Source organism: Salvelinus namaycush, chromosome 1 (assembly GCF_016432855.1).
Source record: "Salvelinus namaycush isolate Seneca chromosome 1, SaNama_1.0, whole genome shotgun sequence".
NCBI classification, from domain to species: Eukaryota; Metazoa; Chordata; class Actinopteri; order Salmoniformes; family Salmonidae; genus Salvelinus; species Salvelinus namaycush.
This window is the reverse complement of record NC_052307.1, coordinates 70,955,257-70,980,491: the sequence shown is the minus strand read 5'-3', so window position 1 is coordinate 70,980,491 and position 25,235 is coordinate 70,955,257. Positions and strand designations below refer to the sequence as shown.

The 25,235-nt window shown below is 42.1% G+C and overlaps 1 protein-coding gene across 1 annotated transcript; it reads left to right on the top strand.

Moving 5' to 3' along the window:
- The first annotated feature begins 92 nt into the window (after positions 1 to 92).
- LOC120048153 (enhancer of mRNA-decapping protein 3-like) lies at positions 93 to 25,235 on the top strand. Its single transcript, XM_038993900.1, has 7 exons — positions 93 to 189; positions 2,367 to 2,541; positions 2,797 to 2,990; positions 8,856 to 9,218; positions 15,580 to 15,733; positions 20,318 to 20,535; positions 21,783 to 25,235. Exons 2-7 carry the CDS (start codon positions 2,378 to 2,380, stop codon positions 22,115 to 22,117), a joined length of 1,428 nt encoding a protein of 475 aa, XP_038849828.1. The 5' UTR covers positions 93 to 189; positions 2,367 to 2,377; the 3' UTR covers positions 22,118 to 25,235.

Genomic DNA, 25,235 nt, shown 5'->3' with positions numbered 1-25,235 from the left:
ATTGTAAATAATGCCTTAACTTTTTATCATGTGGCCTCATTGGTGCCCCCTGCATAAACAATCAATGAACGCAGGTGGGGAAAGCGAAGGAAGTGACGTTGTGACCAGGAAACAACACTAATTCTTCGAGTTCAGAAAGTGTTGTTAGCAAACTCATCACAAAAAAACTATATCATACACAAAAACAAGGTATATAATTTTCAATTTTACCTGACAGTGTTTAATGAATAACAAAAGGGTGGAGAGGATGCATATATTAATAACCGACATTAGCCATGATCTCTGATTTAGCTACGCTAACGTTATCTAGTTAAAGTTAGCGTTCACAGCAATTTGGCAGTAGCTAGCTATTTAGTTAGCTAGGTAGCGTTAGCTAGCCATCTTTTCGAATGGAACAGCTAGCTAGTTGCGTTATTTGGTTAGCTAACTAGATACCGATTTAACACAATGATGGCTAACTAGGGTTTTTGACAGCTACATTGCCAGCTTGTTTCCTAGTTAGCTAGCTAACGACGTAATTGCCAGAGTAGGTAAGTGATGAGTGAGTAGCCAGTTTACGTTAGGTAGCTAGTAGTAATTTACAAAGGGCTGTGGTTAACCCCCGCTGTTAGCCAATTGTATAGCCAATGGAACTCATATTTTAGACCTGTAACTAAGTCCTTAGACTGTTTTACACCAATAGTTGTATTCTTAATTTTTTTTGTGCCCAATTTACCTTAAAAGTATTATTCAAAAGTAGTAAAATCAAAACAATTGAGACCACCATATTCATATGAGTTCATAACGACAGATTTCCTAATATAATGTGTACGATTTTTCCAGATGAAGTTGAAAAGCACCTGGTCAACCGCTTTACCTATTTTGTTGTCAAGATATAGGGACTGGGCTGCATAAGAAAGTCTGGCGATACCTTCAGCTTTAGAAAGCAATACTCGGAGCTTTCAAGGATAAATCCCTCTGCAACCAATGGTTCAAGTTTTTTTTTTCTTCTCAATAATAGGTTTAAAATTTAATGAGCATATTTCCTGTTGATCCTTAGATATGGTAATCCCAAGGTATGTTACTTTTTCCTTGACTGGAATATTGCGTATAGAGGGTATCACACAGACTTTAACAGCAAACAATTCACACTTATTAAGGTTTAGGCAAAGACCAGATGCTTTGGAAAATATATTTATCACGTCGACAGCTCTAGGAATCTAGTCAGCATCTTTCAAAAAGAGGGTTCTGTCATCTGCAAGTTGACTTATGATAATATCTCTGTCAGCAATAGAGATCCCTTTTATATTGCTGGTTTAACAGCACTTGTAAGAAGTTGGGTTGCAAGCAGGAAGAGGTAAGGTGAAATTGGGCAACCTTGCCTAATTCCTCTTCAAATCTAGGAGAAGTGCCATGCTTTAATTTAATTGAACTGTTCCCATTCATATAAAGAGTAATAATAGTATTACAAAATAATTCCCCAAAACAAAATTTCTCAAGGGAGAGAAATATAAACTCAGTTCCACTATATCAAAGGCTTTCTAAAAGTCTAAGACGACAATAAAACGATCTTCGAAGATTAAATCAGAATAGTCAATAAGGTCTAACACCAGTCGGATATTATTAGATATGTCTATTCCTCATGAAGCCAGATTGGGTCTCTTCTTTAATTGAGTCCAATACTTCCTTCATTCTTTTTGCAAGTATAGAGGCTAATATTTTGTAGTCATAATTGAGCAGACAGATTGGATGCCAATTATTGAGTAGAAGCAAGTCTTTCTTGGGCTTAGGTATTAATGTAATCAGACCTTGAGTCAAACTGGGAGAGAGAGAATTATTTGTAATGCTTTCAGAAAAGACCTCCAACAGAAATGGGGCCAACTGTTGAGAAAAAGTTTTGTAAACCTCAGCAGATATACCATCAATCCCAGGAGACTAATTATTTTGAAGGTGTTCATTAGAATAAATGATCTCTTCAACTATAATAGGGTCATCACACTGTTCCCTCTCAGCCTCCCCAATTAATTTCACATCCCCCAGAGAGTCAAAGAAAAGAGTTGAAGAATCCTCACAATACTTAGAACTATATAAATTCCTGTAGAAGTTGCAACTAAAGTTAGATTAATTTAGATAGATTCATATTTAATTGTTGAATTGTATTCTTTTTAGAGTGGTATTTTTCTAACCTGAAAAAATAAGATTAATTTTGTTCACCCTCTAGCCACTTCTTCCTAGATCTGACAAAGGCTCCCTCTGCTTTCACTTTGTACATATCATCCAACTTGTTTTGTAGCTCAAACAGAACAGTTTTACACCATAAATGTCCCATTGATCAGAAAGCTGTGACGTATTTGTGAAGTTGTTTTCTGTCTTCCATATATGCCTAGATCCAGAGAGAATGGCTGCAGACTGGTTGGGCAGTCTGGTGTCAATAAACTGTGGACCAACCCTGGGCATGTACCAGGGAGAAGTGTCATCTGTGGACCAGACTAGTCAGACCATCTCTCTTAGACAACCTTTCCACAATGGGGTCAGGTGCCCTGTCCCTGAGGTCACCTTCAGGTAAGGCTTTCACATGGTGAAGTACAGAAAGATTAGCCTGCGTCACAGATTTCAGGAAATAATTTGCGGTGACAATGACATAGGAGTTGGCATTTGGCAAGACGGCACAAACAGATCTGAGACTCAGGCTACAGACATACTAGTTACATTATGTGCATTGCTCTAGTTATTTCACTATACATAGGGGCCTACTTATTTGTTTTAAGCAATCTGCTGTTAACATGTCTAACATGTCAATGTGTACATTCTGTGCAGTGCTATGGACATCAAAGAGCTCAAGTTCCTGGATATCCAAACTCAAAGTGGTGGCAGCAGAGCCAGTGCTGGACAGGGGGTCTTGTCTGATCCAGGCGTCAAATCTTCAGGGCAGAGTGGTCAGAATAGCAGAGGTGGTTACCCTGCCAACAACACCCATTCCACCACCGCTCCTATTACCATTTTACGCAAAGGTGAGATGAGAGGACTAGTTTGGGAGTTTTATTTTTCAAACTGGTTGCAAGGCCCCGATGCCTTGCAACCAGGTAACATTCAGGTAACAATTGGGCTGGGGGACTTTTTATACAGTGGTAGTGGAACACCATCTTCTATCAGCAGTTCTCCAGAAGCCACACTGAGTGCATTTGAATAGGCCATGGGCTTCTTCATTGTGTTCTACAATGGCCACAGCCTGCCTTCTTATGTACAGTGCAATTGGAAAGTATTCATACCCCTTGACTTTTTACACATTTTGTTACGTTACAGCCTTATTATAAAATGTATTAAATTCAAATTTTTCCTCATCAATCTAGACACAATACCCCATAATGCCAAAGCAAAAACAGGTTTTTAGAAATTTTTGCAAATGGATTAAAAATAAAAAACATACCTTTTTTTAAGTATTCAGACCCTTTGCTATGAGACTCGAAATTGAGCTCCGGTGCATCCTGTTTCCATTGATCTCCCCACCGTCTAAACTGAGCAATCGGTGAAGGGCCTTGGTCAGGGAGGTGACCAAGAGCCCGATGGTCACTCTGATAGAGCTCCAGAGTTCCTCTGTGGAGATGGGAGAAACCTCCAGAAGGACAACCATCTCTGCAGCACTCCTTTATGGTAGCTTGGCCAGACGGAAGCCACTCATCAGTAAAAGGCACATGACAGCCTGCTAGGAGTTTGCCAAAAGGCACCTAAAGGACTCAGACCATGAGAAACAAAACTCTATGGCCTGAAGAAACCAAGAGTGAACTCTTTGGCCTGAATTTCAATCGTCACTTCTAGAGGAAACCTGGCACCATCCCTACGGTGAAGCATGTTTTTCCGCGTCAGTGACTGGGAGACTAGTCAGGATTGAGGAAAAGATGAACAGAGCAAAGTACAGACAAATCTTGGAAGAAAACCTGCTCCAGAGCACTCAGGACCTCAGACTGGGGTGCATGTTCACCTTCCAACGACCCTAAGCACACAGCCAAGACAACGCAGGAGTGGCTTCGAGACAAGTCTCTGAATGTTCTTGAATGGCCCAGCCAGAGCCTGGACTTGAACCCGATCAAACATCACTGGAGAGACCTGAAAATAGCTGTGCAGCAATGCTCCCCATCCAACCTGACAGAGCTTTAGAGGATCTGCAGAGAAGAATGGAAGAAACTCCCCAAATACAGGTGTACCAAGCTTGTAGCGTCATACCCAAGAAGACTTGAGGCTGTAATTGGTAATCGGTGAGTAAAGGGTCTGAATACTTATGTAAATGGTATATTTCAGTTTTTTTATTTATAATGTGCAAAAAAATAGTTTTTGCTTTGTCGTTATGGGGTATTGTGTGTAGATTGATGATGAAAACAAATTATGTTCTCCATTTTAGAATAAGGCTGTAACATATATGGCTGTTGCGGTGACCGTATTACCGTCACACCGACGTTCACGAGTCATGGTAATTAGGCTTCTCCAAGCTTTAATGCTGCTGATGGTCATTAGTAGCCTACCAAACTTGCTAACTACCTGGTACTCAGCACTTTATTGTCCCTCTAATCATTCTGACATCGATGCAAATGTATTCGAAAATCCAATCAAACACTTCATTAGAGGCCATGAGCTCATGTTCCGCAACATTTTGATAGGCTATGCAATTGCGTGAGAAAACAGAGTGATGGCCTCTACTTAAAAGAGGAGGATCCCATCAGCTTTCTGTATGCTAGGCCTATAGACTCGCTTACTATATTTATTTCTCACACAGAATAGAATAGGTTGACTTTTGTACTATGGGGGATAGTAGATTGACATAGGCTCGTGCTTTTGCTGTTCGTTATGCCTACTCCTCTTGTCGCATCATGCAGTCTTTCAATGTATTAAAAATCTAAACATATAGCCCAACGTTTGTAGAACAACTAAAGTTACATTTAATAACTCTAAATTAAGCATATAGGAATAACTATTGCTTTGTTAACCGCTCAACACAGAATAACTGCATGTGCGCGCTCCCTCAAATTGTTTGGAGAAAATATTTATATTTTATTCAGCTTTGTTCAATTGTATTCTTCATACTATAAAATAATGCCACAGAATTCTAAGCAAATCTAGTTGCTAAATTAACTAGTATAGTCCACAGCTATTTGGCATAGCCAGATCAAGGCCTAACATAAGGACAACTCAGTGTGCTATTCTGTTCTTCTGAAATAGACTACATTTTCTTCATATCATGCTTCTTTAGACCTGTCTAAAATAAATAATATATTTATTGTGATGGTGTATGCTATATTACATGAATTTATTAGACTTTTTGTAATATAGATGTTCCAAAGGTCTGCATTGGTAGCTTGTAGGCTGTGGGTGGAAGCCAGGAGATGCCAAATGTGTTTAATTAATGGTCAATTACCATGAGACCGACCAGTTACTTGCTTGACAATCACTGGTTGACGAAATTTCGTGACCGCCACAGCCCTAGTAACGTAACAAAATGTGGGAAAAGTTAAGGGGTCTGAGTACTTTCTGAATGCGCTATGTATTGCATTAGAATCTTGCACCATTTATTTAACCTTTTTATTTAACCATCACACTCAATGACTACATAACTTTTTATCTCTGCCTCTGTTGCTTATGAGTGCTAGATGTAGGCTAATACATTTGACCTGCACTGTATTTAGCCCCTTCATGTGTTTACTCATTGAATTTGGTGTCAACCGTAACAGTTAGTCCCATTTAGAAAGTACACTCAACACATTGTCACATTGGGAACGAGGCTATTTCTCAATTATGACATGTTTACATAAGACAGTTTAAGCACAGTCATGAACATATTTCCCGCTATCTGACTGTGGTTATAGAGCAGAAAGTTCTCATTGTTGATCTTTTCCTTATTCAGTGACAGGAGGAAATGTGAAACTACAAGTATCAGTGTCACATGTAAATCCACTCCCTAATCTCTAGGCTCTGCACAGTTTGTCAGCAGTCATTGAAGCCGAGCCAACACATTGCTTCACCTGGCATTTTTTCTGTTTTTGATCATAGTAGCATTTATGCACTTGTCTTTTCTGAAAGACACCTAGGCTCTGTGGGTAGGAAGGGAAAGGTTACACAATGTTTTACCTGACCGGCACGTTCATACATTAAGGGCTTCTGTTTCTTTTGTTTGGTCCCTGCTCTGTTATTTCTGTTTATCAGACACACAAATCTCTGCAGTGTTTTGGCACATGTTTTAGTAAATTATTAACCTCTGATGTACTATGAGAATACTTTTTTAATCATTTCTGCCAGGTATAATAACCACAACCCATAAAGCAGCAACCCTTTTAAAATAACTACTACGTAGTAGTCTGCTTAATCAGTCTAGTTTATTTCTGTCTGTCTGGTGAACCGGTGTCCTTTCCTCTAGTCTATGGTGTCACCAGGTTACTACTTACTGAGCGTGGAAGCAGCCAGGCACTGTTTGCAATGCTGTGACTTCCCCAGATTCCCATAGCGTGCTAAAGGCTTGTACCAAAGTTCCTCTTTACAATACGTGTGTGACTAAGATCAATAAACATTCCCCCCTCGCTGTGTCTGCTCCTAAAGAGGAGGTTATGCAAGGCCTGGCTTACGTGCCTTAGTGCCCTTCTGTTCTCCGTCTCCTCTCCCTCCCTCTCTCCTGCTCAGCACAGGACCCCCCCACACAGGAAGCCATGTTGTCCCAGTGGCAGTGCGCTTGGAAGGGGCCAGGCCATATCAATTGTGGAAGCACTGTTTACCTTTTGGATTTTTTATTTTAATCTCCAGATTCTTGGGCCAACAGCCAAGGGAGCTAATGCACAAATTGCATGAGACCAAAGTGCTGAGTGGCAAGGGTTGGGCTGACCCTTTCACACGCAATGCCATGCCCCTAACCAGCCCCTTAGCGGGGGGCCATAGAACGAAAGGGAGGTGGGGTTATGGACTACTTATACAAGATCATGGGCTATACAAATGATTTCTAATTATCTGACATTAATCTTGCTGGGAGATTTAGGATGGGAATGTAGGAATGAAATGAAGGATGCATAGTCCTCTGCAAATCGAGTGGATTATCTTGGATCCAAACAGACCTTGTTAAGAGTATAATTGGGGGGAAAAATGGCTTTTTAATTTAGTTTTTGCATATAAAAATGTTCCTATACATGCTATCAGCTTAGTCCTTTGTTTTTCCTGTGCCCCTGGTACATACATTAAGTGTACAGTAAAGCTCTTCCTTCCTGTTCTTGATTGGGGCGGCAGGTAGCCTAATGGTTAGAGCGTTGGGCCAGTAACCAAAAGGTTGCAAGATTGAATCCCCGAGCTGACAAGGTAAAAATCTGTCGTTCTGCCCCTGAACAAGGCAGATAACCCACTGTTCCTAGGCCGTCATTGAAAATAAGAATTTGTTCTTAACTGACTTGCCTAGTTAAATAAAGGTTAAATACAAAAATTGGACTGTGTCACACACACACAGAGGGAGTTGTTGCGACTGACATTGTTTTCCTTTTGTCAGTCTTCTTACCTTGCATGTGAACACATTTCCCTCCACACAACACAGCAACATGTTGACAAGCCTCACACGCTGTCACAGCACGCTGTCACTCACTCCAGTTTAGCTCCTGTGTGTTTATCTCACCGGTGTCATAGTGATTCATTTTTCTGTAAGAGTATTTGCCAACATTTGCTTGTAATGTGTGTAACTTAAATATGGGTCATGTTTAATCATTCTTTGAAATGTAGTTCACCGTGTAGTTTCAGTCAATGATTTTTCACATGGCTCAAGTTCATGTTTTGTTCAAATATCTCAGCCTTTATTGAACCTAATATTCTTACACCTCTCCACATTTTCACATCAATTCTATCAGACACTAGTACTAACTTGGTGTTCATTATTCTCTGCTTGACTTGGAGCGTTGCCCAGTGCATTCAGGCATCTGATTCACTGAGATTTACAATAGACCTGTAGGTAATTATACTGTAGGTAATTATACATCATTGTAAAATGTTTGCCTATGTTGAAAAGCTAATGCACACATATGAACAGATTTTTTTTTTAAGCAGTCCCTCACTCCCCTCCATTGTCAAACACATTGATATAGTAGCAGGTCTCAGATCAGTCGGTGTGATCGGGTGACAACGCCATTGTGACAACAGTAGTGTGTACGTGACTTGACTGAGAGTCTTGGTGTGTATCTTGCGTGATAGCCTAAAGTACCTAGCTGTCAGAGTGACACTTGCGTGCGGCTGTGCCTCTCTCTCTCTCTCTCTAGGTTAGCGTGAGACCTCATCACGGTGAGGGTTGAACACCCGGTTTTTCCAGTTATTTTTTGTTCCAGTTGGTTCCTTTTGAGTTGTTAGTGCGCCATGCATGTATCTAAACGTTGTGTGTTGAGGATTGTGTGTTGATAGAAAACTACTAGCCTGTGTTATTAATGTGCTATTGATGTTGCTTGTTATATAACTGTAGCTCCTGATACAGCCATAGGATAAGATCAGTATTGAGGATGCCATAGAGAGCAGACTGGAGTCCTGACAGAGATTAATGGTCTCCAGTCTGAAATATTACCCTCTTAACTTGGATTTTGGGCTTGTGCACCATAATTGCTAGTCAGGCTATAGGGGTGGCAGGTAGCCTGGTGGTTAGAGCGTTGGGCCAGTAACCGAAAGGTTGCTACATTGAATCTCTGAGCTGACAAGGTAAACATCTGTCGTTCTGCCCCTGAACAAGGCAGTTAACCCACTGTTCCTAGGCCGTCATTGTAAATAAGAATTTGTTCTTAACTGACTTGCCTAGTTAAATAAAGGTTAGATAAATATATGTACTGTAAAATGAAATCGGAATAAATCGTCCTTCTAATGTCTTGATTTATGTTCTTCAGGTCCTCCAGCATCATCTAGTAACCGAGGGCCAAACCAGGCCACGCCGAAGAAGAACGGAGTGAAGAACGGAGGAGGTGGAGGGCAGATGAGGCTCAGGGACGACGAGTGTTTTGGTGCTGACATGGACGAGGGTATGGACACAGACTTTGACTTTGAGGCGAACCTGGCACTGTTCGACAAGGCAGCCGTGTTCTCGCAGATTGATGGCACAGATTGCAATGGGGCACGTTCCCGTGGTACGCCCGGTGGCGAACGCGGTACACCCACACGTTACCGTCACGACGAGAACATCCTGGAGGTCAAACCAGTCGTCTACCGGCAGATCACGGTCCCACAACACGGGGGCAAGGAGTACTGCACTGGTAAGAGAGAGAGAGAGAACACAACACCCTCCATTGGATTCATTCACAGAGAGAGAGAGAGCACCCTCCTCCATTCACATATATATCACACATCCACTTACCTGCTGCCCTGAGGGTTAGACAGATAGAGCACTCTCCATTCACATCTGTCATCACACATTCACTTCCAGAGGCCTGCCTGCCAGTGCCCTTAGGCCCTGAGTGTCTCTCACCTCAGCCACTGGATCTATTGAGGCTACAGTAGACCCATTGGTTTGGCTAAGCGAGCCAGACTAGTGGAGAGACAGGACATTGTGTACAGCTCTAAAATAGGCCTTAAACCAACAAGCAAGAGAAAAAAAAAAGAAAAAAGTAATAGGACGCAACTGTGAGGAATTACAACAGTGTCGGTATTCTCAGTGAAGCCCATCAGGCTGGAGATGTGATGGGGGAGAGATATAGGTTCCGGTCACAGCCCAGCCCGTGTGCAGCGTGCGGTGAAGAGGCTGAGCCTCTCCCTCTCAGTAATCACTGCTGGCTTCTCCCTAAGGAGTGACACACCCACCGTACACACACACACAGCTCTAATGAGCTATTCTTCTCTGTCCATACAGACTCTTGTTTGTTTTTCTCTCCTTTAAGATACTCAAACGTTTTTCATGTAGCTCAAAGATGGGAAAACCTCTGTAGATTGGTGACCCATTCAACCAGAGAATGGGGAATTACCATTAAAAATATATATTTTTTGACTCTCTGTATCTGGTGAAAATTAAAAGAATTGATGACCGACACAACAAGTTCTACCCTCAGGATGTTTTCTGTTGCATGCGTGTCTTGCGGACCGGTGAAAATGATTGTAGTGTTTACTTTGGAAACGAGTTGAATTCCCCCTCCATGTCAGTGTTGACTTTAGACATGAATAGTGTAAGTTCTCAGAGTGACAGTGTGGGTCTAATGTAGGCCTACCTCTTGTGCTTCTGTGACGCAACACTGAAACGCTTTGCTGGGTGTGGGTTTGACTGTCTCCTATTGGCCAGAGAGGGCCACCTCCCACTTCCGCAATGTGCTGGGCTGGCTGGGATCCAACTCTGGTTACTCTTTTGATTGAGGCAGCAGGTGACCTTTGAGCTCACTGCCCCACCACACCATGCAGTCCCAGTCCGTCTCTGGGAAGAGGAGCCACTCTCCCACACCTCAACAACACTCTTTATAAGTGTGTTACATAATTGGTTTCATACAGGAGATAAGTGAATGGCACACTATGCTAGGCCCCTGGCCTGGATTCCAAGGTGTGACAAGAAGAGCAACACCTATCACTCTGGCTCTGCTGGACCAATCACTACGCTGTAGGGATAGGGGATCAGTACCAGTCAAATCTGGTTTCTGGTGTTGGCATAAAGTGATATAGGTCTAAGTGGAACACAAGAACACACACGCTCACACACACACACGCACACACACACACATGCTCGCTCTCTTATTAGGGGAAAAAGGATAGCGATGCCAATACCACCGTTATTAGTCATAGAATGCATTCTCTGCACCCATGGAGATAGGAGTGTTGTGCTTCTGTTGCCAGCTGACTAAATACTCCCAGACAAAGATACTACACTGATACACCTCGCTGGATAACTTAAATCACTACATGAAATGACTCACTACATGAATGTGAGCCCTAGCCTCAAATAGCCCGCTACACTACAGTACATACTGTACCGACATACAGGTATGTGAAATTTGCAACAGTTCTTAGAAAAGGTTATGACATTGGCACTTTTTTCTAAGTAGCCTAACATGGCCGCCAGCCAGCGTTATCATGGCGGCAGCAGTGCGGTGACTATGATGACAACAATGCGGGCCAGGCGGCCATTAAAAGCCTTGCCCCTGGTGCTGAGAACTGGGAGCTGAATGTGGACGCTTTTCTCTTTTTACCGAACGGGCTGGGCAGGTCTGCTACCTCTGCCTGAATGCTGTCATGCTAAGCCCCATCCTCTGTACCTTGTAATTATCAGACCGCTCTGAGCTTTACATAAACAGCACCTCTCATAGTCACACACAGATTACCACTCAAATGGCACCCCATTCCCTATATAGTGCACTACTTTTGCTAAGGGCCCATAGGGAATAGGGTGCCACTTGGGATGCAACCACACTACATGTGGAACAAACCCTTACCCTACTCCAGGCTGTTCTCACCTGAATCCATTCCTATCCACTGTAAACATTTAAATCAACAACATGAGACAACAGAAAAGGGGCTAGGAAAACAAATGTTTGGCGTTGGGATAACATATTGTCTGTCTGCACGTAGACAAGTCTGTAAGGGCTATTATGTGGTGCATCATTGGCCTTATTATTCCGTTTCGGTGGAAAAGGCACAGTTCTACTCTCCTTTGCTAATTCCTATGTGTGTTAAACCACTCCTCATCTACACGTTGGCACCTTAATTGGGGAGGACGGGCACGTGGTAATGGCTGGAATGGAAAAAGTGGAAAGGTATCAACAACATCGAACACATTCTGTTTGCTCCATTCCAGCCATTATTATGAGCCTTCCTCCCCTCAGCAGCATCCACTGCTACACATGTACTCAAATCTCTTCACTGTAAACACACTAAAGCCACAGAACAAATCAAATCACTGCCCTGTAAACTACCTTTGATGGAGAGAGTGACAGGAGAGGGAGCGAGAGCTGAGGACAAGTGTTATTCACAACTATTGATTCCCCTGGTCCGGTGGCACGAGAGCAAATGGAACTTTTATTTACATTTTTGTACCCCCTTTTTCTCCCCAATTTCAATCTTGTCTCATCGCTGCAACTCCCCAACGGGCTCGGGAGAGGCGAAGGTCGAGTCGTGCGTCCTCCGAAACATGACCCGCCAAATCGCTCAACTTAACTTTATTTTACTGCCGCTGCGTGCTCCTGGCTACCCAGTTGAGCAGGTTGAGCATTGTGCGTGTGTGTGTGTGAGAGAGTACACAGGATCGGGGTGGGGGGCTGTAGCAGGGGAATTCCTTTCAAACACACCTAGCTGGGGGGGATGGTCAAAAAGCAATTAGATCATAGTGCAACTCCCACCTCTCCCTTTCCCTCTCCTCAGTGGCAGGTTGCATGACAAGGATCAGTTAACTTTGCTGTGTGCTTATCGCTCACGTGATTGTCCGAGGAACGGTGCAGCAGAGTAGACTGGGTTTATCCCACCAAACTGTAACATATTACCTGTCCTTGTACTGGAACAGTGGGAGGGATGTGGAGATACGGAGAGGGAAGAGATAAGGTTAATTTCACCCAGGCACGACATCCGTCTATCTGCTGTTTGCAGGTGTGTGTTTGCTTGCATGTCACACTGCGTGTGTTCTGCCTTGAGTGATATGCCTGTGTGTTTCTGATAGCTGCATGCGTGCCTGCATGCACATAATACATGAGGAGGGAGGCCATGCTGAGAACTCAAATGCCAGGCCAGCGCTTTGGAACAGGCTGTTAAGGTCTTACCTGCTTCACTATCAAAGGGATATTGAGCCGCGCAGCCCCTCCAGCTAGTCTTTGAGTGCTCTCTAGTCTAATGTGCCTTGTGCTATAGGTAGAGATTAGCACAGGGCTCTTTAAAGGGTTCCGTGAGCATCTACCAGAACAATGACATGGTTGTGGCAGTACCTAGGAACCATGTTCCCTGGGCTGGTCTTTCCTAGATATCCTCTACTGTGTTGACACACAGACCTGAGGAGTAGAGAGATAGATATACAGTTGAAGTCGGAAGTTTACATACACTTAGATTGGAGTCATTAAAACTTGTTTTTCAACCACTCCACAAATTTATTGTAAACAAACTGTAGTTTTTGCAAGCCGGTTAGGACATCTACTTTGTGCATGACACAAGTAATTTTTCCAACAATTGTTTACAGACAGATTATTTCACTTATAATTCCTTGTATCACAATTCCAGTGGGTCAGAAGTTTACATACACTAAGTTGATTGTGCCTTTAAACAGCTTGGAAAATTCCAGAAAATGATGTCACGGCGTTAGAAGTTTCTAACTGGCTAATTGACATAATTTGAGTCAGTTGGAGGTGTACCTGTGGATGTATTTCAAGGCCTACCTTCAAACTCAGTGCCTCTTTGCTTGACATCATGGGAAAATCAAAAGAAATCAGCCCAATACCTCAAATTTTTTGTAAACCTCCACACATCTGGTTCATCCTTGGGAGCAATTTCCACACGCCTGAAGGTACCACGTTCATCTGTACAAACAATAGTACGCAAGTATAAACACCATGGGACCACGCAGCCATCATACCGCTCAGGAAGGAGACGCGTTCTGTCTCCTAGAGATGAACGTACTTTGGTGGGAAAGTGCAAATCAATCCCAGAACAACAGCAAAGGACCTTGTGAAGATGCTGGAGGAAACAGGTACAAAAGTATCTATTTCCACAGTAAAACGAGTCCTATATCGACATAACCTGAAAGGCTGCTCAGCAAGGAAGAAGCCACGGCTCCAAAACTGCCATAAAAATACCAGACTACGGTTTGCAACTGCACATGGGGACAAAGATAGTACCTTTTGGAGAAATGTCCTCTGGTCTGATGAAACAAAAATACAACTGTTTGGCCATAATGACCATCGTTATGTTTGGAGGAAAAAGGGGGAGGCTTACAAGCTGAAGAACACCATCCCAACCGTGAAGCACAGGGGTGGGAGCATCATGTTGTGCGGGTGCTTTGCTGCAGGAGGGACTGGTGCACTTCACAAAATAGATGGCATCATGATGAAAGAAAATTATGTTGATATATTGAAGCAACATCTCAAGACATCAGTCAGGAAGTTAAAGCTTGGTCGCAAGTGGGTCTTAAAATGGACAATGACCCAAAGCATACTTCCAAAGTTGTGGCAAAATGGCTTAAGGACAACAACGTCAAGGTATTGGAGTGGTCATCACAAAGCCCTGACCTCAATCCTATAGAACATTTGTGGGCAGAACTGAAAAAGCATGTGTGAGCAAGGAGGCCTACAAACCTGACTCAGTTACACCAGCTCTGTCAGGAGGAATGGGCCAAAATTCACCCAACTTTTTGTTGGAAGGCTACCTGAAACATTTGACCCAAGTTAAACAATTTAAAAGGCAATGCTACCAAATGCTAATTGAGTGTATGTAAACTTCTGACCCACTGGGAATGTGATGAAAGAAATAAAAGCTGAAATTAATCATTCTCTCTACTATTATTCTGACATTTCACATTCTTAATATAAAGTGGTGATCCTAACTGACCTAAGACAGTGTTTTTACTGGGATTAAATGTCAGGAATTGTGAGAAACTGAGTTCAAATATATTTGGCTAAGGTGTATGTAAACTGACTTTTTCCACATTTTGTTACGTTACAGCCTTATTCTAAAACGGATCAAATATATTTTTTCCCTCATCAGTCTACACACAATACCCCACAATGACAAAGCAAAAACAGGTTTTTAGAAATGTTTGCTAATTCATAGTTTTGATATCTCCACTATTATTCTACAATGTAGAAAATAGTACAAATAAAGAAAAACCTTGAATGAGTGTGTGTGTGTGGGTGGTCCTGGAACTGAGTATTCACTCAAGAAGTCAAGCTGCAACACTCCCACATACACTAGCCATCTTCATTGGCACATGGGTGTACCAACAAGTACACCTTTAACCACCTGTTTTCAAGTTTCCCCTTTGTCATGGTACCCTTATGTTTTGGTGGAGTCCTCTGTGAGGTGTGGCGGTAGTGTGTGTGAGACCGGGGGGCTGCCGCCGTTGTCTTTCTCAGCCAAAAGCTCTGGTTATGGGGATGCTGAGGGAGCTCAGCAGGGATGAGCTGGAGCGTGTGAACCCAGCCCCTCCAGAAGACCGCAGGGGATAGCTAGGAGAGGCAGTTCAGTTTGCATCCTCATGTTTGGCAGCCCTTTACAAAATATGACACTCTCTTTGTTGCGGCGGACAACAGTGACAAATGAGAGAGGAAGGAGGGAATCTTCCCTCCGTGATTGGAAAGAGATCAGGTCAAGGGAAGAGGCTTTCCCAAGGGAACTGGCTCCTCGTGTGAGGGGATGTTCTGCTTATTCAAGAACTTCTACTCGTTGAGTTCCTGTGTGTGTGTGTGTGTGTGTATACGTGTGTCCTCATCATGAAAGTTCATGCTGTTGGTGAATTAGGCCATGTAGTTCCTTTTGATAATGTCTAGTCACACTGCGTTTCAGTTCTATTTTTAGTACCGTTTCCATATATTTTTTGGGAAAATCTGTAACTTTTTTAAAACGTCCAATCTCTCTTCTCATAGCTACATATATTATAATCTAGCACAATAACAACTAATACATGTTTATTTTCCCCTGTTGTCTCTCTCGCTCCTCTGACTGTAGACTCTGGCCTGGTTGTCCCCAGTGTGTCCTACGAGCTTCACAAGTGTCTTCTGGCCTCAGCGGAGCGGCATGGCCTGTCTCTGGAGCGGAGGCTGGAGATGACTGGTGTGTGTGCCAGCCAGATGGCCCTCACTCTACTGGGGGGCCCCAACCGGTGAGTGGCTGGGTGGGCGTCCTCTACTGTGGTAACATCACATCACATGCAACAGGCTTTATTGATACCAGAGTTGTGTTCAATGGGCACGAAACTAAAGAAAAAGGTTCGAAATTGGGAGGTACTACAATATCTGAACTTGCCCGATAAGAAGTGTTCGTTTTTGTTTTCAGTTCCAAGGCGTTTTGCTACGGTGTGCCCTAATGAACACAGGGTTATACGAACATGCCTTTGTCCTCCTATTTTTGTCAATTTTTCATAGTTTCTTGTATTGTTGCCGTGGTGATATACTGTAGTAAGGTGTTTTAAACAGGCAATTAACCTCCCTGTAAGGCACTGATCAATTCAACTCTGGATTCTGGATGCTATGTATTGGCCGATGAGAGGTTTTGAAGCCACCGGTCGGACATATTGGCTGTCCTCAGAAAAAGCAATCCTCCATAGGAATTAATGGATTTTATTTATATTTTTTCAAAAGCTTGAATAAGTCGCTAGTGGTCATCCAATGTGATGCAATCATATCAATATTGCACCTTTAGCCTGCCTGAAGGAGAAAAGGGAAAATGATAGAGCCCGGGCCAAGACTAGAGTAAACCTCGGATTTGCGTTCACTTAGTGGAGAGAACAATGAGAGTTGAAGCGATTCAAAACTGACACAGTTTGCATTTTTTCTGCTGAAAATGTAAGACATTGCTAGGTAGATAATACATCTTTCTAGATATAAAGTGAAATTATGGTTTTGATATTTAGTTGTAAATATGTATGCAAGTGTTTATTTTGGTTTGCTTGTTTTGATTGTTGTCAAGCCACACATCCAATAGTTTGTATTAGCTTGTGCAGCTTATTTGCTGACCTTGACATTTTCTTTTTTTAATTTGAATATAACATTTAGCTTCACTAGTTAGTCCTAACTAGCTACCTAATTTATGTGTATAACGTCACTTGACCTTGTGTTATATTTCTGTGGTCTGAAAGTCACGCTGTGATATTAGCTAGCTAGCTATTTCACACACTACTCTACTGGCACGGAGTAGCCATGATCATAAAGTTCATTTCAGATACACAAGTTGAGACACAATGCAACGGTTTGTTTGATCTGAAGGGTCTAGTTTTAGAACCTGTCATGTCGTCGGCTGGATTTTCCAAGATTCACTGACGAAACGGTGTCAACTGCACGTCTCTTCTTCTTGATCTGAATGCCCTGTCTTTAGTCAGCTGTTGTAATACACAACAATCTAAAACTAGCTAGTTTTGTCTCCTGTTGGCTGTTGTATCTGAACTGGACTTCATTGCTTGACGTCAAAGCTCTCAAAAATATCTTTGAACCTGAAATATAATTTTTAAGTCATGAAAGGAATAAATCGACATCAACACCTAGCAAGCCTGTTTCCAGCCCCACCATTGTTGAGTATTGGAGCAGAATCAGATCGGTAAGCATAGACTTTAGCTAAATATTTTTGACCATGTCTGTTCCATCATTTTGTTTCCCCTAGCTAGCTAAGAACAGTAATAACAAAGTAACATATTTTAATGCTATGCATCTATCTAGCTAAGCTGTTTAGGAAAATTAACTGCACAGGATTTACTTTGATTATTGATGACATTATAGTCCAACATTATCCTACTACATAGAGATGTTACTATGTTATTCCCCGTTTGAGCTGTCTGGCTGAGATGTAAACAGACAGCCCAAAATATACACATGTATTGAGTGTATAAGACTGTAACATGACATTACATGAAATGACTGGAAACATTAAGTCCTCATTCTGTCTAATAGCCTACTTCTCCAATTAATGTATTTACTCTGAATATCTAAGATTGATGGTTATCAAAGGCAATTCTTTCATAGTTGTGAAATGGTCAAATCATATTCCAAATTGGGATTGATAGGAAATGTTTTATTGGTTGTCTATCTAGGTCAGGGTTGGGCAACTCCAGTCCTCGGGGTCTTGATTGGTGACACACTTTTGCCCCAACCCCAACCCCAGCTGACTCAACTGACTCCAATAATCAACTAATCATGGTCCTTATTTTAGAATACAATTTGTTGAATCAGGTGTGATTATTATAGGGCTGGAGGAAAGTGTGAAACCAATCAGGCCCCCGAGGATGGGAGTTGCCATCTTACCTCATTTCTACCAATCACATGTGCAACTAGAGGCGCAAAACTCGAAATCACCATTTACTCCAGACACCAAGACGCATACAAAGCTCTTCCTCGCCTTCCATTTGTCAAATCTGATCATAACTCTATCCTCCTGATTCCTGCTGACATGCAAGAACTCAAACACGAAGTACCAGTGCACAGAGGCCGCTCAGTACAAAAGTGCACAGATGAAGCGGATGCTAAGCTACAGGACTGTTTCGCCAGCACTTTGGACTGGAATAGGTTCCGGGACTCATCCGATGACATTGAGGAGTTTACCACATCAGTCACCGGCTTCATTAAGTGCATTGATGATGACGTCCCCACAGTGACTGTACGTACATATCCCAGCTAGAAGCCAAGGATTACAGGCAACATCCGCACTGAGCTAAAGGCTAGAGCTGCCGCTTTCCAGGAGCGGTACACTAACCCTGAAGTTTATAAGAAATCCCTCTACGCCCTCTGGCGAATCATCAAACAGGCAAATTGTCAATACAGGACGAATATCGAATCCTACTACACTGGCTCTGACGCTCGTTGGATGTGGCAGGTCTTGCAAAAAATATTTTAAGCAGGAAGCAGGAGGATATAGTTATGGTCTGATTTGCTGAAGGGAGGGCGAGGGAGGGCATTGTATGTGTTTTTGTGTGTGGAGTAAATATGATCTAGAGTTTTGTAGCCTGTAGTTGCACGCTACAGTTATGTACTGATGGTAATGAAAATCCATAGACAAAATACTCACCAAATATTATTCTATCATTCAGCTAAAGGAGACTCTACAATAACAAGTCTTGAAGGTGGAGTGTCTACACATTGAAAACTGCACAGCCCAGAACTTCAGAGAGCAGTGTTAAGAACACTGGGCTCTTGATTGGGGCTACCAAGGGGAATGATACTGAGATCAGATGATCCAAGACTCCCTGAAGTGCCACCACCAACAACGGATGACCTGCTACAACTTTGAGGAGACGTCGACATGCGACACAGGATGCAGTTAGCACAGCTTTGAGCAGGGAAGGACCTGAGCTATCCGTTTTGTCAGAATTGGTCATTCCCGGGAAGTATGAAAACCTATGGAGTACTCAGAAATGTTGTTGAAAGAGTTGGGCCTACAACCAAACATATATAAATAAGGAATGTTTGTGTGGGCAACAATAAACTTGTGTGAGAAACAATATTTGTGCATTCTTTATCTAGCAAATTGGCATCATTATTGTATTTTTGGAATGGTTTTAGAATTATTTACTTAACTTCTGTTTTCCTGGATATTCAAAAGTGTGGGGTCACTTAGAAATGTCCTTGTTTTTGAAAGAAAAGCAAAAAATGTTGTCCATTAAAATAACATCAAGTTGATCAGAAATACAGTGTAGACATTGTTAATGTTGTAAATGACTATTGTAGCTGGAAACGGCAGATTTTTTATGGAATACTACATTGGCCTACAGAGGCCCATTATCAGCAACCATCACTCCTGTGTTCCAATGGCACGTTGTGTTAGCTAATCCAAGTTTATAATTTTAAAAGGCTAATTAATCATTAGAAAACCCTTTTGCAATTATGTTAGCACAGCTGAAAACTGTTGTTCTGATTAAAGAAGCAATAAAACTGCCCGCCTTTAGACTAGTTGAGTTCCCTAGAGCAAAAATAGTACCCTCAAAACACCAGGCTCAACGTCAACAGTGAAGTGGCGACTCGGGGATGCTGGCCTTCTAGGCAGAGTTGCAAAGACATTAACATTTTTAAAAATGTACAATGGTTGGGGAGCATCAAAATGGAAGCGCGGTGGCTTCAAAACAGCGCCCCCCTGTTTGTCATCTAGTGTATTTAAAAATCATTCTCCCTGTTTAGTCAAGAATGTCTGACAGGCTGTGAATCTTCCAATTTCCCCTCTGCTTTAGGCTTTTGTCTTTGTGCGTGTGAAGGAGTCAATGCAAACGCCATATTTATGATGAATAGACAGTGGCTTTAGCAGTTAATCATGACAGAAAAGCCAATACTTTGCATGGAAAGGTGTAGCAGCCTATTGAACGTGTGAGGTGTTTATGATCGACATAGGACACAATGCTCCACTGACCTTGATTACAATGATTGCAGATAAAGGCTTCCTCTGGTTTTTATGCTGTAGTTGAAGAGTTGTGTTTTTATAAGAAAGGGAAACCCTTGCACAACAACCAGTTTATTACCCATGCAGTCCTGAGGTGATGCTAATGCTCTTTTGTTTGCTGTGTGTGGAAACTGCAGATCATGATGTTCAGATCAGTCATGATTGTATTCTGCACAATTAATTATCTCAATGAGGACAATAAAGTTTGTCTAATCCACCAGTAATCGCATATCCCAGGCCTTGGCTTGTACAATTTGTATTAAGAATATAAGAATTATAAGAGAAATCAAATTAAGACAACAAATCACATATGTCTCTTGGATGTCCCCAGGCTGACACCTAAGAATAATCACCAGCGTCCCACGGTGGCCCTGCTGTGTGGCCCCCATGTCCAGGGGGCCCAGGGCATCAGCTGTGGACGGCACCTGGCCAACCACGAGGTGGAGGTCATCCTTTTCCTTCCCAACTTCGTCAAGATGCAGGAGTCCATCACCAACGAGCTCGCCCTCTACAGCAAGACCAGCGGCAAGCAGGTGGCCAGCATCAAAGGTACCGACTTATCCTGACTAACAGATTTGTTCTCTGTTCACAGATATTATCAGCTTTTGAAATCATTAGATGTGATGAGACTGTAGATGGAAAGGTAAATGGACTGTAGATTGTGAAGATGGTGAATCCACTTCCTTGTAGTGTGTTCTTTTGTTAGCATGAGCTGTATAAAAAGACCATTGTTTTCTAATCTAGAGTAGACACTTCCCTCTTGTATACTGAACAAATATATAAATACAACATGCAACAATTTAAAAGATTTTTCAGTTTATATAAATCAATCAGTTCATTGAAATAACTTCATTAGGCCCTAATCTATGGATTTCATATGACTGGTCCGGAGCATCCCAAACATGGGTGACCTGTCTGAGTATGCAGGCCATGGAAGAAGTGGGGCATTTTCAGCTTCCAGGAATTGTGTACAGATCCTTGGGACATGGGACTGTGCATTATCATGCTGAAACATGAGGTGATGGCGGCGGATGAATGGCACGACAATGGGACTCAGTATCTTGTCACGGTAACTCTGGACATTCCAATTGCCATCGATAAAATGCTGTTGTGTTCGTTGTCCGTAGCTTATGTCTGCCCATATCATAAGCCCACCGCCACCATGAAGCATTCTGTTTACAACGTTGACATCAGCAAACAACTCGTCCACATGCCAGATTCACTAAAACATATTTGAGGCAGTTTATAGTAGAGAGATTAACATTACATTCTCTGTTAACAGCTCTGGTGGACATTCCTGCAGTGAGCATGCCAATAGCACATTCCCTCAACTTGACATCTGTGGCATTGTGTTGTGTGACAACATTTTAGTGGCCTTTTATTGTCCCCAGCACAAGGTGCAGCTGTGTAATGATCATGCTGTTTAATAAGCTTCTTGATATGCCACACCTGTCAGGTGGATGGATTTTCTTGGCAAAGGAGAAATGCAATCTAACGGGGATGTAAACAAATGTGTGCTCAAAATTTGAGATAAATACGCTTTTTTGCATATGGAACATTTCTGTAATCTTTTTTTTCAGCTCATGAAACATGGGACCAACACTTTACATGTTGCATTTATATTTCCATTCACTATAGTTAGACACATAAGGCAAAATTAGCTAGATACTAAAATCTGTGCTGCTTGTCTGCTTTTAACAGCGGTACGCTGAAACGATGTTGCCCTCTGCTGGAGGTCTAGCTACTCAGAAGCTTTCAGTTCAAACCCTGATCTCTGTCCCTCTCTCTCCTCCCAGACCTGCCGGTCAGCCCAGTGGACCTGGTCATCAACTGTCTGGACTGCCATGAGAACGGCGTCCTGAGGGACCAGGCCTGGTACCTGGCGGCTGCGGACTGGGCCAACCAGAACAGGGCTCCGGTGCTCAGCATTGACCCTCCAGTGAGTGGCCAGAAGCAGGCCGTGGAGGCCAAGTGGACCCTGTCTTTGGGCCTGCCCCTGCCTCTGGATGGTGGGGAGGCTAGGGTCTACCTGTGTGATATCGGGGTGCCGAAGCAGGTGTTCCAGGAAGTGGGCATCAACTACCATTCACCCTTCGGCTGCAAATTCGTTATTCCTTTACACTCTACATAGCAGGACCTGCTACAACCTACCAGCCCTGGCTGTGCACAGGATTGTGTTGTCATTCTAGTGAAATACAGAAGGCCGCCTTAGAGGGTGATGTGTACAGTTACTGAAAAAAGGTTGTGGGGGGATTTCAGAATTGGCACTTAATTGTATTGCTGGTTGGTATATGTTTTTCCTTTTGCTCCCGGTTGACCCCTGGGAGTGTATTGCGTGCCGTGACGTGCCACGGGAGAAGGGTAAAGCTCCAAGAGGAGGGCTTCCTGTCCTGTTGGGCTTTGTGATAAGGGCTATGTGTGTGTATTGCCCTCTATCAGCTAGTCTGAGTATGTTATGTTTACAGAGAGCTGACTAACCACTAGGAGTCAGTCTCTATCTATGAACCCTGACCGTGTGACCAGCCCTGGGCCTGAGACATACTTCCTGTTTCCTACTGTAGATTGTGTGGACTGGAGACCACAGGACCTGGCTGACCCAGTGCCCCACAGCAGAGCTCAATCTCTCTCGCCTCTCTGGGATAAACCCTATGATCTGAATTGGAGATATTTATTTGAAATGCCCTTATTCTCACAAAATTCAATTGGTGTGTTTTTCTTAAATGCCACTTTTTGATCAACATCGATTGTAGCGAATTTCAATTGAAATGTGTATTTAGCTAGCACTGGTATCAACTCGGAACAAACACATTGGTTTGTCCTCTTTTCTTTATCTAAGAAGAAAATGTTTAAGAATTTGTCTGTTTTTGATAAATAGGGAAGATGTTTTGGATTTGTTTGAATGCATATATTTTCTAAGCGGCATCTGGGCTATATTTTTAACAACACTGCAATGAAAGATGTAAAGTGGTGCTCAACACTTTTGTTTCAGTGTATTTGTGTTACCATACAAACAAATAGTTTCTGTCTTTTACACTTCTCTAATGAAATCATATCTTTGTTTGACACCTGTCAGATAAGGCCACATACAGTCTTATAATAGTTTACAAGGGTATGCATATGTATCTGTTAAGTAGCTATACACAGTAGAAAGGTACACATGCTCTACCTCTGCTGCCGTGACTGTCTTCTTGCTTCAGGTTTTGTAAACATGTCATTTGCCAAGCAGTACCATTTAGTTTACACTTAGTATTACAGCATTTGTCAAGAAACAAAAATGTAAAGGTAGTTTTCCTAGTAGTAGCCATTGTACCATTTAATTTACTTTCTGATAGGATTGGGTTTGTATTTCATTTGTATAGGCAATATGCCATTTCAATTCCGAACACAAGCCTTGGATGTGCAGCTAAACAGATGGGCCACGGTAGATAAGACTCGGATATAATTTTTTTGCAATCATTTTGAAAGTGGATCTTTAAATGCGCTTGAGCCAGACTCGGATTTGTGTGAGACGTTCGGTGGTTGTGTAAACAGATCTGTAATTACAGACCTGTTTGGTCACGTACTGGCCAGGATGTCTGAGTTATGTTTGCAAACGATTAGCAATTTTTGCAAACACTCAGTGCATTTTAGTATGGTCTTAGTATGGAGTGCAGACATTGTGTTTTAGGGAGCTTTTGTGAATGGGTTAGATTTAGGTTTGGCTATGTTTCTCCAAGGGCATTGAGGCTGACTGCTTTCTTAAACTGTATTTCATTCTTTTTTAAATTCTAAATCCAATTATTGGTGTGTTTGCACATGTTTATTTTCATGGGTGGTCAATGAGGATTGATCTGAATTGATTGGGTTACAACTTTGCAAACATTCATATGACTTGGAAGTACTGTCTTGTGTATCTGCTCTGCTCTACATTTCCAAACGACTAAATCAGACTATTGTTAATAGTGCATACAGCTCATGTTGCTCCATTTCAAGGTCATGTAATACAGTGAATCAATGGCATCTGTTGCCAATTGTGTCCTAGCTGATAGGACTCTGAGTTTTCATTTGTTTTTGTTTATCTCTGATAAAGTTGCTCAACAATGTCACTTCTCACCTATTACAAGTGTATGTAGCCTATTTTTGTAAATGTATGCCATCTCACTGCAGGTGCCAACTACAGATACTGCAAGTATCTACATAACATGTTATGATGTGAGAATAGAACAACACAATGTATCTTTATAAAGCATCCAAAACACGTATTTTAGCCTAGTTGGGCTCCTTGAGGCTGCTGCAGTTGTCAGCCTGTTCCTGCATGTGATGCCAGAGAGTTATGGATGCTGAGGTGAGAAGTCTTACAGGAGATTTTTTGTCACCTAAAAGTGCTACTTTCAGAAATATTTCCCTCTGGAAATTATGATCTTGCGTTGTGACACTCCAGCCCAGACAGATTTATTTTTAAGTGATTTATGGTCATATTGTTACAAAAGATTTGCCAGAAAAGAGGCCATGTTTTCACACAGCTAATTACAGTCATTTTCTTAAGGACTTACAGTAATTGTTTTTGGGGAGTGTTCCTCGTGGTAGCTAGCAATGGGATAGCGGCTAATCTCATATGATGTCATGATGGAGGAACTAAACCATTTTTGTTTGATCATATCATTACAGATTTCATCAGTTTTTTTTCTTCTTTTGTTTCCTTAAGTTTATTTTTGGAGGAATTGGTGTGTAAACTGTAATAATAAACGTTCTCCTTTATCATAAAGGAATTTCAGCAAGGCAGATTTAGCATGTTACACCACAAGTATTTGTAACTGTGTGCAGGTCTGGTCCAAGTTGACACTGTTCTGTATACTGAGATCAAGCTTGAGAATTAATGACTGATAAACATTAAATGTGACACTGCATAGAAAATATTCAATTTTTTAAAGGGCTTCATTTTTTCAACACATTTCAATTTCTGTTGACCTGTTTGTTGTAATAAAGACCACTTCATCCATTTTTATATAGAAAATAGAGGGGGGCAAAATGTGCTACATGCACTACTTTTGTAGGAATTGAATCTTGAGAGCACACTTTTTATTTTATTTGCTAAGCCGATCCCACAGACCACAGCTACAATTTTGTTTTGGGGGGAAAAACGTTTGTTACAAGATCATGCGTGGGAGTGTGTATAGTAATTGTTAAAGTTCTCCAAGTCACACTTTTTATGAAGCTGCAGCAAATGTACAGTGTTTTAGTTTATTAAATGGACATGTGGCTACTCTTCA